The sequence below is a fragment of the Chinchilla lanigera genome, unplaced genomic scaffold, assembly GCF_000276665.1.
Source record: "Chinchilla lanigera isolate Chin_1 unplaced genomic scaffold, ChiLan1.0 scaffold00161, whole genome shotgun sequence".
NCBI classification, from domain to species: Eukaryota; Metazoa; Chordata; class Mammalia; order Rodentia; family Chinchillidae; genus Chinchilla; species Chinchilla lanigera.
The window spans coordinates 1505705-1520841 of NW_004955562.1; the positions used below are offsets into that span (position 1 = coordinate 1505705).

Genomic DNA, 15137 nt, shown 5'->3' on the forward strand with positions numbered 1-15137 from the left:
CTTGACATGTGGATGGACTACCAAACAGGTCATGGAACACTGAGCAATAGATAATAGATCTTGTATTGTAGAACAAGGCCAAAGAAGAGATGTTTAGGTATGTAACACGGTGAAATATTTTCTATACAGGGAAAATTTTATTATTTCTGCTTATAGTTTTCTTTATGTCTCTTGACTGAAGATTTTTTGCATCTATGATGTGATTATTGATTCCTAAAGTTGTTAAATATCTGAATCATTAAGCAAGTTGAAGGGAAAATGGAAAGCATGCACCATTATAATTATCTACACTATATTTTCTACCCTAGTAGGAATAAAACACTAATTTATAATTTAACTATTCTAAATTATTGAGTTATTCTAAGTTATTTCTCACTGTTTATCCTTTTCTTGTGCTATTCAGTTTATTACAGTTTATATTCTATCCATAGGATTCATCTTCTTTCTCTATAACTTTACTTATCTAGCTAAGGTGAGATATTCCTACCACACAGGCTTTTGTGCAATTCTTATAGTAATAGCTATTATATATGCCCACATTTATCTTTTATTATTTAGGTTCAGTTTGGATAGCTCTCATCATGGATATATTAATAACAATAGTGGAATTGTGGGGAAGGGATAAGTTCTGAAATCCATTGTCATGAAATTTAAAAGAACATATTTCTCTACACTTCTGCCAGGCCCTATACCATACATAAATGGAAAGTCTGCCTTAGCTTTCTTTTTTCTTTGAAATAAATGGATATGATTGCTTTTTCCAAGTAGGAAAAAGATGAAAGCAAGATTTCTTGACATTTTATTATAATTATTAAAATCACATTTTGAAAGAAAAAGTACTTTCAACATCTGTTTCATTTGATCTTGGTAATAAGCCAGTGAAGCAAGGAACAGAGCCAGTATTAGATCCAAGTTTGCCTAATTCAGAACCCAGTGTTTGTCACAAAATGTTCAAAAAAGACTCTGCATTTCTTTTTGGTCAAATGTAAAGGTGGGTCAGTATATCCTTCTTTCTAGTAGAAATTTTAAAACTCTCCTTTGAACTTGGAATTAGGAAGCATTTCCTAACAGCAGAGTATTTTGTTGTCTTTTTCTCAGAAACGACAGATTTAGAGTTAGTTTCAACATTTTTCAAAGACATGACTGGAAAGAAGTGGGTTTTAAAAACTGAATTGCAGAAATACATCTTCAATCAGTAGGAATCATGAGATTAGCTTTCTGAAAGGCTTAGTAAGACTGTCATAATTGACACAAACTTGTTTAACTAACATCTTTATTTCTTAAATCTCAGAGTATTCAAGTGTCTTCCCATCTAGTTATTCCAGTAGTAGCTATTTCAAAATGTAAAAAGATATAGAGTGCATAATGTCATGTACTGTAGTGAATGTACATTTGTTCAGAGTTGGCCCTTTACGACTTTTTAAAAGAACTTACTCTCCAATATTTGATGAAATAGCTGAAGACTGTTGTAGCAATATACAGGCAGTAGAGAACAGAGTAAGCTAAGAACTGCAGGAAGAATTTGTAGTTGGAAAATCCAATGCAGTTATTAACCCTAAAAAAAAGAAAAACTAATTTGAAACCAGGACCTATTAAGTGAGAACACACTGATACATAAGTGGACTAAGCAACGGAAGCATGTTACTCCTGCTGCTTCATGATGGGTCGGGCAGAAACCCAACCGCGACAGAAGTCTATTAATGAGAACAGAAGGAAAAAAGTTCAGCTCTCACATGTTTCTCATTTTATTTGCAGCCACAGAAACACCTGGCTTATCTAATAGCTATGAACTAGTTGCTGACAGCCCAAGCAAATCTGGATTTTGGCTGCTAAGTACTTATTAAGCTCTTAGTAGCTATGCTGGGTCCAGTTGTGGCGTGCTCTCTTTGTTATCCGGTGATTTCAAACTGGTTCTCTGGGTCAGACATAACAATTTTGGAGAATTGCTGAATTAACAATTTAGAATATTTCAAACGTCATGCCAACTAGAAACAGAAATGGATTATGTACTGTAGAAGAAGAGAAATACTTTGCTGTATTTCATCACTATGCTCAATTGCCAAAGTTTATGGGCACGAGACTACTGAATTTGAGAGCCCATAAATTCACTACCATCCTTTGGGTAGTATATTTAACACCCCCGCCTCCCTCACAAATACAAAACCCAGTGAATTTTGATGATTGAAACAGGCATGTTACAACTCTGGTTAGGAAAGTGGCCATACTTAGCAACTTCGACACTTTTGAGGAGAGAAACAAATCAATAAGACATACCAAGGGCAGTGATGGTCCATTTTTAAAACACACCTACAAATTGAAAAAAATAAAGTGCAACGAGTGAGGCTATGGAAGAAGGAAATTAAGCAATACTTCAAAATGTAATTCAAGCTTTCACCAGTACTTTTACATGGTTTCAGTAATCCTGTTCCCAGATGTTCACAGTGACTCCAAAACTACTGTGTCCTCAATTATTTGTAGCATGAGGTAATTACAACATTTCACAGCATTTTGCTGGCAGCAAGGCACGTGCCTTTCAAAGGGATTAGGAACTCCAGGATATTGATCCAAAGATACTTCCTCTAGTTTTTTCAATAATCAGTTTAATAAAATAGAAAAGAATGTATATGGCTGCAGTCTGTGTCTGAATCAAATTTAAGAGAAATATAGGTGGAATAAGTGCTCAAGAAGAAAGGGATGGGGGCCAGGGATATAGTTCAGTGGCACAGCACCTGCCTGGCATGCACAAGGTCCCAAGTTCTATTCCCAGTACCAAAAAAAAACCCAAAATAAAACAAAAAGAAGAAAGGGATGAATATTATATACAGTAATATAAAAATAGGGCTATAACAAAGCTAGAACATTTTTATTTTGTTTTTCAGAGAGAGTCTTCCTATGTGGGCCTGGCTGGTCTCAAACTCATGACTCCCTTGCCACAGTCTCCTGAGTGATGATATTATAGGTACGTGCCAATGAATGCAGCTTCAAAGGTAGAACAACTACAGTAACAAAAATATATAACAGTATTTGTTTAGAATTAGAAATAGAAAATGAATATCCATGTCTCCATACTGATATAAATAAATGATAGAATAAATGACTAGAGGTGAGAGAAGAGACACATCTTCCATGAAGAATTCCAAATAATTTATGAAGATACTCCACCTTTAAAGAGAGGGAATGTAACTTTATATGCCTTTTTTTGAGACAAAATCTCCCTAGGTAGTTCTGTCTGGCCTTGAACTCAGTATGGACCCTATGCTGTCTTCAATTTCATGGCAGTCCTCTGACTCAGCCTCCTAAGTGCTGGGATTATAAATGTGTGCTACCACTCTGGGCTTCACATTCTTTTAGTGTGGGGTGTGCTGTGACTTTCTTTCAAAGAGTATGGTACCGAAGGGGAGGTGTGTGGGAAATATTTTACAGTGGAAAAACTTGAAAAATATTATCTGAGCCAGATGATCAAGACTAACATTGCAGTGATTAAGTCATGTTTATATGTACCCTTGATATTATATAGTGAGAATTGCACTTTATCTTTATGGTCATCTCCCCAAATCACATTACCCCAGTCTAATGATTATGAGAAAGGATTCAACACATCCTAGTTGAGGGACATTCTACATAATGCCTGATCGTTGATACTGAAAACTGTCGAGATCATCAAAAGTTAGTTAAAGTTGGAGAAACTGTCACAAGTTTTAGGATCTAAGAAGACTACTAAATGTAATGCGGTATTCTGGGTGGGATTCTAAAACCAAAACAATATTAGGGGAAAACTAGTTTTAGTTCAACGTTTTTTTTTACTGCATCAGACTGATATTTTTTAAAAAACCCTCCTGTTTCTTTCTTCCCTTCCTTCCTTCTTTTCTTTCTTTCCCTTAGGTTAAAGGCATTCTCCTTTCTTTCCCATTTTCTCCATGTTCATTTCTTCCATTGTTAAAATGAGGTATCCAGGGGCTGGGGATTTAGCTCAGCACCACAGCACCTGCCCGGCAAGCGCAAGGTCTTGAGTTCAATTTCCAGTACTGGGGAAAAAAAAAATGAGGTATCCGTATTGGTTCATTAATTGTTACAAATGTATCAGTAACAGAAGGTGCTAATAATTGGGAAACTGGGTGTGATACATATGAAAACTCTTCACAATAAGTCTATAAACTACAAACTCTTCTGAAATAAAAAGTTTATTTTGTAAATCGAGTTCTATTTCTCTATCTTTAGAACAGTTTAAATCATTGTCTTCCCTGTGACAGTGATTACCATGTGCTCTTCACGACCTAAAGGAAATGCTCTTAACTAGGTTACACATTAGGATTAGTCATTTTGTGATCTAGGAAACCATCCATGTCCGAGCTAAGCCCAGGGAAAATATGTCTGCAACTTACATAGCACAGACAGAGCAGTGGTGGCAGCGGTCCGGCTTGATCAGATGACACCGGTCACAGAATCGTACAGCTATAGGAAAAATAAGGTGGTTAGCATTTGTTAGGACACAATGTAAGACCTTATATCTTACTAATGTATGTGGATGACTTGTTGTATACTGACTAAAGGTACTGAAACTCATCTTAAGTAGGCGAGCAAAAGATAATTAAGAGAATTGTGCTATGTATTTTTCCGTTGTTGAATCAATCTTGAAAGTATCTTTTGGGGAAGTGGAAAAGTTTCATATTGGGATATCTGACATAGAATTTTGTAAAATAAAACTACTATCAACTACTTCAGACATCTTGAGAGATCACTTAGTCTGTTTATTCCAAAGTTTCTATCTGAAAACAGGAACTCATAATTTATCTCTTGTCTCCACAGGTTAGATTGTATAAGGCAAATAAAATGCCTACAAAATGGCAGAGTGGTATTTAGGAAAACAATTTGAAGAATACATGTCCTAGAAAAATTAGTTCAACTGTCCATTTCATTGATAAAGAAGTGCTGTATCACATGATTTGTTCAAGGTCACACAGCAAATAAATGATAGGTCTGTGACCTGGATAGTTTTTCTAACGTTTTAGTTCAAGGCTTTTCTTTACCTCATCAGACTGATATTTTTAAAAAATCCTTCCTGTCTCTTTCTTCCCTTCCTTCCTTCTTTTCTTTCTTTCCCTTAGATTAAAGGCATTCTCCTTTCTTTCCCATTTTCTCCATGTTCATTGATAAAATATAGCTTTGTATAGTGACTATTATTTAAGTATAAAAACTAAAATTATGGATGATTTCAGCTAATATAAAAATACAATAATATAATCATTTCACCTAAAATGTACACCTAAGGAAGCACATATAACTGTCTCAAAACAATAGATTGCTCAGTCGGCAAAGTTTTGTGCTCATTTCTACCAGTGGGGGGGGTGTGACCAAAAATATAGGTATAATCAAGTCAAGGAGGAATAGAGAAGCACTTAGATGTCTGATGACTTTAGCATACTTTTAAAGATACTGTCAATGCTGCAGCCATAGTTTAAGTCATCATTATTTCTCACCTAGACGCCTACAATAGTCACAAAATTGATCACTCCACCTTCATTCTTGCCCCCCCCCAATGCCTACTATACAGAGCAACTGAGTAATCTGTCAGAATGCAAACCAGACTGTATTGTATTACTCCCCACTTAAAACTCTTTCCAAAACCCTTAAAATAAAATCCAGCTTCTACCATGGCTGCATTAGCTGACCTCTGACTATCTCTTCCACCTTGCCTTGTGTCACTCTCAACCTATTATACTTCACTGACATTGGCTGCCTCTCTGCTCACATAGTACTGCAAGCTTTCTCTGGTTTCAGGGGCACTGCATTTATAATCCTTTTGGCCTGGGATGATCATCACTTTGCTCTTTGAATTATGTGTCAACTTAACTGGGGTTGCTTAGGTATTTGGATAAACATTATATCTGGGTATATTATATCTATGAAGGTCTTTCCAGAGGAAAGTGGCATGAACTGGTAGACTCAGAGAAGCAAATTGTCTTCTGTAGTGTGGGTTGGCTTCAATCAGTCTAATGAGGACTTCAACAAAAAAAAAAAAAAAAACAAAACAGAGAAAGGGAGAATTTGTTCTCCCCGAATGGATGCATGAGCAGAAACATCAGTCTTCTGCCCTTAGACTTGGATTTAAACAACCAGGGATCCTGGTTCTCAGGCCGTCAGACTTAGACTAGAACTTACACACCACTACCCCTCTGTTTCTCAGGTTTTGGGACTTGGACTAAAACATACAACATTGGTTCTTCTGACTTGCAGGCCTTTATATTCATTTTTGGAAATATTACCACTTTTCTTGGGGCTGCAGCTTACAGATGGCAGATAGTGCCATCTCCCAGCTTCCATAATTGCCTAAGCTAATATATCTTCTATTGTTTCTCTTTCTTTGGAGAACCTGAGTAATACACATTTTGGTAGTTAGAGTCATTTCAGAGGAAGAGAAATTTACTGAGTTTTCTGAATTCATTCTATAGATTCTGGAATTGGCTCTCTGATCTGATTGGATTTGAAAATACTAATGACTGTATTAAAAGTAGTAAAAGAAAAGAATGAGCTCAGGGATTTGAATTCCATGTTCGGGTGCCATATAAATGACATAGAATCGTCTGTGGTCTCCTGAAGAAGATGCTTATCGCTCGATCACAAGACTGATACTGTTAAAAATCAAACACAGAATTTCATCCTGGGAACAGCTGAATTATGCAAGTAATTTCCAGTCATGTAGGGTGTCTACTGATTGGAGAAGACTGGGATCCTATAATTTAGTATGGGTATGTGTGGGAAGACCATGGTGAAACCAGGCATGTGGAGCCCATAAATTCTGATAAACTTTCTCTGTCAGGAAAAGAGGCCACTGTACTCTGGCTTCTCTTCATATCATATAAATATTTCACCTCTACTAAAGAAAAAGAGGTTGCTCCACCTGCAGTGGAAGCAGCTTCCTGATCAGCACTGCTACTGGATTCTCCATTCCTGTCTCAAGGGCATAATCTTGCATTGCCAGGAGAACCTTAGGCCATTATGCAAGAAAATACTGATTCTCCTCAAAACCTTCCCCTCTTTGTTTCCAGACCTATAATTAGACTGAAGAATTAGCAGGCTCCAAAAGGTGAGGTACGCAGTATGGCTTATGAGGAGGTACAATATACTCCAAAAGAACTTGAGTTTTATAGCTTATACAAGCAGAAATGCAGGGAATATGTATGGGAATGGATAATAAAGGATATAAAATAATGGTGGAAACAATGTAAAATTAGATATAGATGAAAATATTGATATGGTTCCACTAAGCAGGCATTCAGCATTTAATGTTGCAGCTAAGGGAGGTAGAAAAGGCTTTAAGAGTTTGGTTGATTAGTTGAAACATGGACCACAAAGTAGCTCATAGTACATTAATTGGAAATTTCAAACCTGCCTTGATTTAGTGTAGACAAGGAATTTCAAGGTTAAAAGAGATTGAAGTGTTAGGGTGAATTTGTCATTGAAGACCTACTCACTTACATTAAGAGGGTTTATAAGACATACTTTTCACCAATACTATGAGAAATAAATTTGTGCAAGGAACACCAGCATGCTTGAAGAGTTCTATGACTGCTCTTCTTTATAGGCCAGATCTCACAGTGGGAACTACAGTCACTAAACTGGGAAACCTAAATGCAGTGGGTGTAATTGGATCTTGTGGTGGCACCAGCTAAGTGTGGCAATAAGCCACTAAAAGCAAGGTAGGTATGGTTATCATTATGGACAGTGGAATCAAAGTAGCATTCAGAACCGTTTGACTCATCCAGAACTATGGCTTTGGCTAATCATAGTTTCCAGAAATAAAATAGGTAGGAAGCTGACTACATTCTTATTTGTAGAAGCAGAAAAGTCCTAGGTCAACTGTTATGCTTTAAATCTAAAAAGTCCTCAAAGTATCACATTCAGAGGTGAGAACTGGTTGTAAGGTGCAGGTCACTGGGGTGGGGGAGCATGACTTGGAAGGGTGTATTTCTACTTCCAGATCCTCCCTTGTTTGTTTCCTAGCAGCTATGTGGTCAACAGCTTTTCTCTGCTATGCCATTCTACCATACTATTTTTGCCACAGAGCAGGCCAACCATAGACTGAATCCACTCAAACTATGAGCCAACATAAACCTCTCCTCGTTTAAATTCTGGGTGTTGGAGATTTTGTTCTAGTGATGGGAAGGTGACTGATAGAGTCAAGTCAATGAAAGTCTAATCTCAATCCTAAAAACAGTCATGGCTTCTCAATGAATTCCAAGACTTGGGCCAGTTTACATATACAAAACACCGTGAGTGAAGTGGAGATCAGATTCCTTGAGGAAAGACCTCAGGATGCTTTCAAAACTGCTAAAACTTTATATTCCTAATCTTTTGCCCAGCCTTCACCAAAAGTACTTCTGGCCTTTTATCAAGGTAATTTAGCCCCAAGGAAAAGGAAATAAGCAGTCCTTTAGGAGAATGATGGATACTCGCTGTGAGTATACTAAAACTTCAGTATGGTTCACCAGTCAGAGTTGGAACTTATGGAGGCCAGGTAATCAATGGGGTTTTTAGCTCTGGTCTGACCCATAGTCTGTCTAATGGGTAGCCAACGCCTTTGTAAATATTTTTCCAGTGTCCAGAATGCATAATTGGAGAAGACATACTTAGAAGCTCTCCACAATGGTTTCTAACCTGTAGGGTTATTATATTGGGAAATGTCAAGTGCAAGACAGTGGAATTGCCTCTACTTACGAAAATGGTAAGCCAAATCCATACTGCATCCCTAGAGGGACTGCATTGATTAGTGCCATCATCAAGAACTTAAAAGATTTTGAGGATTATAACTAAAACACTCCTCATATAACTATCCTATTTGGCCTGTGTAGAAGACATATGTATCTTGGAGAATAGCGAAATGGTAAGTGCAGTTGTAGCTTCTGTACCAGATATGGTTTCATTGTTTGAGTAAACTAACATATTCCTTAGTACCTGGTATGCAGCTGTTGTTCTGGCAAATACCTTTATCTCCATCTCTATCCATTAGAACCATGACAGGCAATTTGCTTTCTGCTACCTCAGGAGTATATCAACTCTTCAGTGCTATGTCACAATTTAGTTTGCAGGGAACTCGATCATTTTTCTCTTCCATAAGACATCACACTAGTCCATTGCATTGATGACATTATGCTGATTTGACCTAGTGAGCAAGAAGTAGCAATTATTCTAGACTCATTGGCAAAACAATTGTGTGGCACAGAACGAAAAATAAATGCAACAATAATTCAACAGCTCTCTACATCAGTAAAATTTCTAGGAGTCCAGTGATGTGGGACAAGTTGAGATATTTTTTCTAAGGTGAAGGATACATTATAAAACAAAAGAAGAAGTACAATGCCTGGTTGGCTTTCTCACATTTTGAAGACAACATATTCTTTATTTGAGCATAATACCTTTATCATTTACTGAATGACTTGAAGTCTACTGATTTTGAGTGGAGCTCAGAACAAAAGCAGGCTCTGCCACAGGTCTAGATGTCTTGGGCCATATGATTCAGTAGATACAAAAGTGCTTGACATGCCAGAGCCTTTGCTATACCCTTATTGGTGAATTATAGTGCAGCCCTTCATATGTTTGGAGCAAAGCCTCCACAGATAACTATTCCTCTGAGAATACTTCCAGGCCTTCTACTGGCTCCCAGTAGAGACTAAATGCTTAACTATGGTCCACCAAACTACCATGTGATCTGAGTTGTTCATCATGAACTAAGTGTTATCCACCTAGCCTAATCTGGGCATGCACAGCGATGATCCATAATCAAATGGAAGTGGTATATATACTATCAGGCCTGATCAGACTCAGAAGGTACAATAAATTACATGAAGAAGTGGTCCAATTGCTCGTGGCCCTCACTTCTACTATACAGCTTTCTCAATTAGTCTGTACTTGTAGCCCCATGAGGAACTTGCTATGATCATTTGACTGAGGAAGAGAAGACTCAGGCTTGGCTTACAGATGGTTCTGCATGATATGCAGGCACTACTTGAGTGTAGACAGCTGTAGCACCACAGCGCCTTTCTGTGATACACCTGAAGGACAGTTGTGAAGGGAAATCCTTCCACTGAGCAGAATTTTGAGTAGTAGCCGGGCATGGTGGTGCACGCCTGTAATCCCAGTACTAGGGAGGCTGAGGCAGAAGGATCATTGTGAATTCAAGTCCAGCCTGGGCTACAAAGTGAGCTCAAGGCCAGCCTGAACTGCAGAGTGAGAACCTGTCTCAAAAAAAAAGAAAAGACAAGAAAAGAAAAGAATTTTGAGTAGTGTACCTGGTTGTTAGCTACTTGGATGGAGAACTGGCCAGTCCTGTGATTAAATATCTATCAACTTATGGGCTGTGGATACTGGTTGGGCTGATGTTTAGGGCTTCAAAAGAAGATATTTGGAAAATTGGTGACAAGGAATTCTGGGAAAGAGGTATATGGACAGACCTCCCTGGGTAAAAAAACATGAAGGTGTCAGTGTCTCATGTAAATGCTCACCAAAGGGTGATCACATGTCTTAATCCTTTGGCAGTATTATAATGAAATGCCATAGCTTGACTAGCTTCTAAGCAACAAATTTATTTCTCACTGTTTTGAATGGCCAAAGTCAAAGCAGATTGGTGCTCCTGAGGACTTGTTTCATAAATAGCACCATCTTACTGTGTCCTTACATGGTATGGTGCAAAGGGCAAGGAGTTTTTACAAGGGCATCAATCCCATCAATAAATGCTGCAACTTCAAGGCCTAATCACTTTCCAAAGATCCAACTCCTAGTATAATCCATGGGTGGGCATATAAATATTCAGGACATAGCACACAACATAGACAGATTTTAATAATCAAGATGATAAAAGCACCTTTTCTATGGCTACTAGTTAGTCTCTTTCCCTAGCCACCCCTGTTACTGCCCAGTGCAGTTCTGGAAAGAAGGGGACATGTAGTAGGGATGGAAGTTATCTATGGGCTTAGCAATATGGCCTTCTATTCACCATGGCCAACCTGGCTATAGCTGCAGCTTCATCCCCATATGCAGCAGCAGAGAACAAAATTGAGCTCCCATATGGAACCATTACCACATCTACTTGTGTCTGGTTGACCACTGTTGATATCATGGAAGGGACAGAATTTTTCTTTACTAGAATAAGCACTTTGGATATAGACTTGTCCTTCCTGCATACAATGTTTCTGCCACAAGTACCACTGTAGATTTAGAGAATGGCTTGTCCACCATCATGGTATTCTGCAGAGCATTGCTTCTGATCAAAGAACACACTCCATGGTAAGAAAAGTGAAGCAATGGGCCAACACTTATAGAATTTCCTGGTTTTACCAGGTTTCCCACCATCCTGAAGCAGGTGGCTTGACAGAGTGGTGGAATGGTCTTCCAAAGAGTCAGTTACAGGACTAGCTAGGTCATAGGGCAGAGATAGGACAAAGATCTCTAGAAAGCTGACTATACTCTGAATTAGCATTCACTATCTGCTACTATTTGTCTGATAGCCAGGATTCATTAATCTAGCAATTAAATGGCAGAAATGGGAATAGTACTACTCATCATTATCATTTGTCAACCACTGACAAAACTTTTGCTTCCTGTTCCTGTAACATTATTCTTGTTGGCCTAAAGGGCTTAGGTACAGAGGAAAATGCTTCTACCAAGAGACTCAACATTTCACTGACCTCCCACCCAGCCATTTTAGGGCTCCTCATGCCTCTAAATCAACAGGCCAAAAGAGTATTTGCAATGTTGACTAGGATGACTGATCCTGACTACCAAGGGAGTATTGGACAACTATTCCACAATGGAAGTAAGGAAGACTAGGTCTGGAAAACAGGAACTCCCTTACGACATTTCTTAATGTTGCCATGCTCCATGATTAGATGAATGGAAAAATACAACAACCCAATTCAGGTAGGACTATTAATGGCACAGACTGTTCAGGAATGAAGAAGTAAAGAATGATGACCAGCTGTGGCACTTGTTGAAGAACAAGTAGATATAGAATGGATAGTGGAAGAAAGTAATCATCAGTTTCAGCTATGACCATGTGACCAGGTATAAAAAATGATGACTATAGTTGCAAGTAAAGGGTAGAAATGGGAATAGTACTACTCATCATTATCATTGTCACCCACTGTATATTAATGGATATTTCCTCCTTATTTTGTTATGAATATGCCTCTCTCTATATATATGTGAAATCTTTGTTTTCTTCCCTCTTATTCCTTTATCATAAAACTGTATCAACTTTACATCATAGTGTACCGTTAATTTTGTATCATAGTGTTTAGTATTTCAATAGTACTTAAATACAAAAATATTAAGAAAAGTAAGTACCACTAAAGAACTTTACCTCACTTTTGGAAAGTTGTGGGTTGTACACAGGACAGTTGTAACAGGTTAGGGAGAATTTCTTTGGCAACATTTAGGATTTAACCTAGGCCTTACTGCTGTATATTAAGCAAAGACTTTTACCATTGAGCTTCATACTCATCTTTTCATTGTATGTATTTTTATCTGGGACTTTCATCCATAGGGAAGGATTTACTACTGCCATTTTGCTTTATTTTACTAATGGGTATGTAGGGGTATATCACTGAGTTTTCTTTTTTTGGTGCTAGGGATCACTCTACTACTGAACTGCATCCTCAGCCTTCGTTACTGCTTTCACTGGAGACAGCATATGATTTGAAGAGATATGTGTGGGTGCCAACTTGTGGATTTATGATGGTTCATTTTATGTATCAATTTAAGTGGATCATAAGGTACCTAGATATTTGGATAAATATTATTTGTGGATGTCTCTTAAGGGTGTTTTTACATGACATTAACATTTGAATTGGTAGACCAAGTAAAGCAGATTGTCTTCTTCAATATGAGTGGGGATTCTCCAATCCTTCTAGGATGTGAATGGAATAAAAATGCAAAGGGAGGGATAATTTGTTGTATCTGTCTCAGTACATAAGCTGTGATACCAGTTTTTTGTGCTCTTAGACAAGACATTGACACTCCTGGTCATCAGGCTTTTAGCTTCAAAGTGGAACCACGTTACCATCTTTCCCTGGTTCTCCAGCCTTCAGATGGCAGATCATAGGACTTCTCAGCTTTCATAAATGTGCAAGCCAATTTCTTATAAGTTATATAAGTCATACACACACACACGCACACACACACACACACACATATGCACATTCCATTAGTTCTGTTTCTCAGGAGAACTCTGGTTAATTCCTTTTTATCACTCAGGAAAATGATTAACGACTTTTCGCTATCATGGGGGGTGTATAAAATGCCTCAAGGGTCCAGGGGATAGTAAACAATTAATTAGGAAGTCATTTAGGGATTGTGGAAAATCTGAGAATTCATGCTCTTTGTAAAGAGGGCTACCAATATTCAATTCCAGAAATTTTGAAATGTGTAAATGCACATTGTTGCCAAATTTTCTGAGTTTCAGGAAAAGGCAGAAATCTGGATTTTCACAATAGCATCCACAAAATTGAAATACTTAGTAATCAATCAAACGAAAGAAGTAAAAGATCTACAAAGTGAAAATTGCAGTACTTTGAAAAAAGATTGACTAGGATTTCAGAAAATGGCTGGAATCTGTGGGATGCCATGAAAGCAGTCCTCAGAGGGAAATTTATAGCGGTGAACTCACACATAAGGAAAACAGAAAGAGAACAAATAGCCTAATGCTGCACCTCAAACTTTTAGAAAAAGAAGAACAAGTCAAACCCAAAGCCCAAAGAAGGGAGGCGATTAAGAGATCCAGGCAGAAATTAATGCAACTGAGATGAAGAAAACTCTTCAAAAAATAAGTGAATGAAAGAGTTGGTTCCTTGAAAGATGAAATAAAAGTGATAAACCTCTAGCCAACCTTATCAAAAAAGAAAGAAAAAAACTCATAGTCATGCAATAAGGAATGAAAAGGATGAAATCACTACAGATCCTACAGAAATTCAAAAGATCATTAATACCTACTTTGAAAATCTTTACTCCGGTAGGATAGAAAACTCAGAAAAAATGGACAGAAAGATATTCCTTGCTCATGGACAAGAAGAACGAACATTGTGAAAAAGGCCATACTCCCAAAATTGTTACAGAGATTCAATGCAATCCCAATCAAAATATGATTAGTATACCTCACAGATCTAGAGAAAACATTCCTAAAATTCACCTGGAACCAGCAGAGATCCATAACTGCAAAAGCAATCCTGGGCAACAAAGGCAAGGCAGGAGGCATCACAGTCCCTGAATTGAAATTATACTACAAAGTTACTGTGATGTAATTAGCATGGAATTGGCAAGCAGACCTGAGGATCAATGGAACAGACTAGAAGATGCAGACACAACTACAAACAGACTCAGCCACCTTATATTTGACAAGGGGGGCAAACAAATTCACTGGAAGAAAGATAGCCTCCTTAATAGACGGCGCTGGAAAAACTGACTTTCCACATGCCAAAGACTAAAACTAGACACATGTCTGTCACTATGCACTAAACTAAAGTCAAAATGGACCAAAGATCTAAATATTAAAACAGAAACACTAAATGTATTGGAAGGGAGAGCAGGTAAAAATCATGAAGACATAGGGATATGCAGAGAGTTCATGAACAAAAACTAAACTGCATGGGAAATACTTTAAGGTATCAATGACTGGGCTCCCATCTTATTGAAAAGTTTTGCCCATCTTATTCAAAAGGTTTTGCACATCAAAAGAAATCATCACCAGAGTAAAAAGAAAACACACTAATTAGGAAAAATTTTAGACAACTGTCCCTCAGACAAAGGACTTCTATCTAGAGCATTCAAAGAATTTTTAAAAATCAGGTCCCCAAAATTGAAAGACCGAATCCAAAAACAGGCATTTGAGACAAATACACACTCCTCAGATAAAGAAAAACAAAGGGCAAATAAATACATGAAAAAATGTTCAACATCATTAGCCATTCAAGAAATGCAAATTAAAACAACACTGAGTTTCCACCTCACACCCGAAAGAGTGGTTATCACCAAGAAATCAACCAAGAACAAACGCTGGAGGGGCTGTGGGGAAAAAGAAACACTTCTCCACTGTTGGTGAGAGTGTAGACTGGTGCAACTATGTGGAAATCAGTGTGGAGATTCCTCAG

At 37.7% G+C, this 15137-nt stretch overlaps 1 protein-coding gene across 2 annotated transcripts in view; it reads right to left on the reverse strand.

Moving 5' to 3' along the window:
- Window positions 1-15137, reverse strand: part of Zdhhc15 (zinc finger, DHHC-type containing 15) — a 119926-nt gene that overhangs the window by 37332 nt on the left and 67457 nt on the right. For both annotated transcript variants that reach the window (XM_013509120.1, XM_005413092.2), the window contains exons 5-7: window positions 4383-4452; window positions 2275-2307; window positions 1435-1555 (exon numbers count right to left, since the gene is read on the reverse strand). In XM_013509120.1, the coding sequence (XP_013364574.1) occupies window positions 1435-1555; window positions 2275-2307; window positions 4383-4452 (224 nt within the window). The remainder of the gene's footprint in view (window positions 1-1434; window positions 1556-2274; window positions 2308-4382; window positions 4453-15137) is intronic.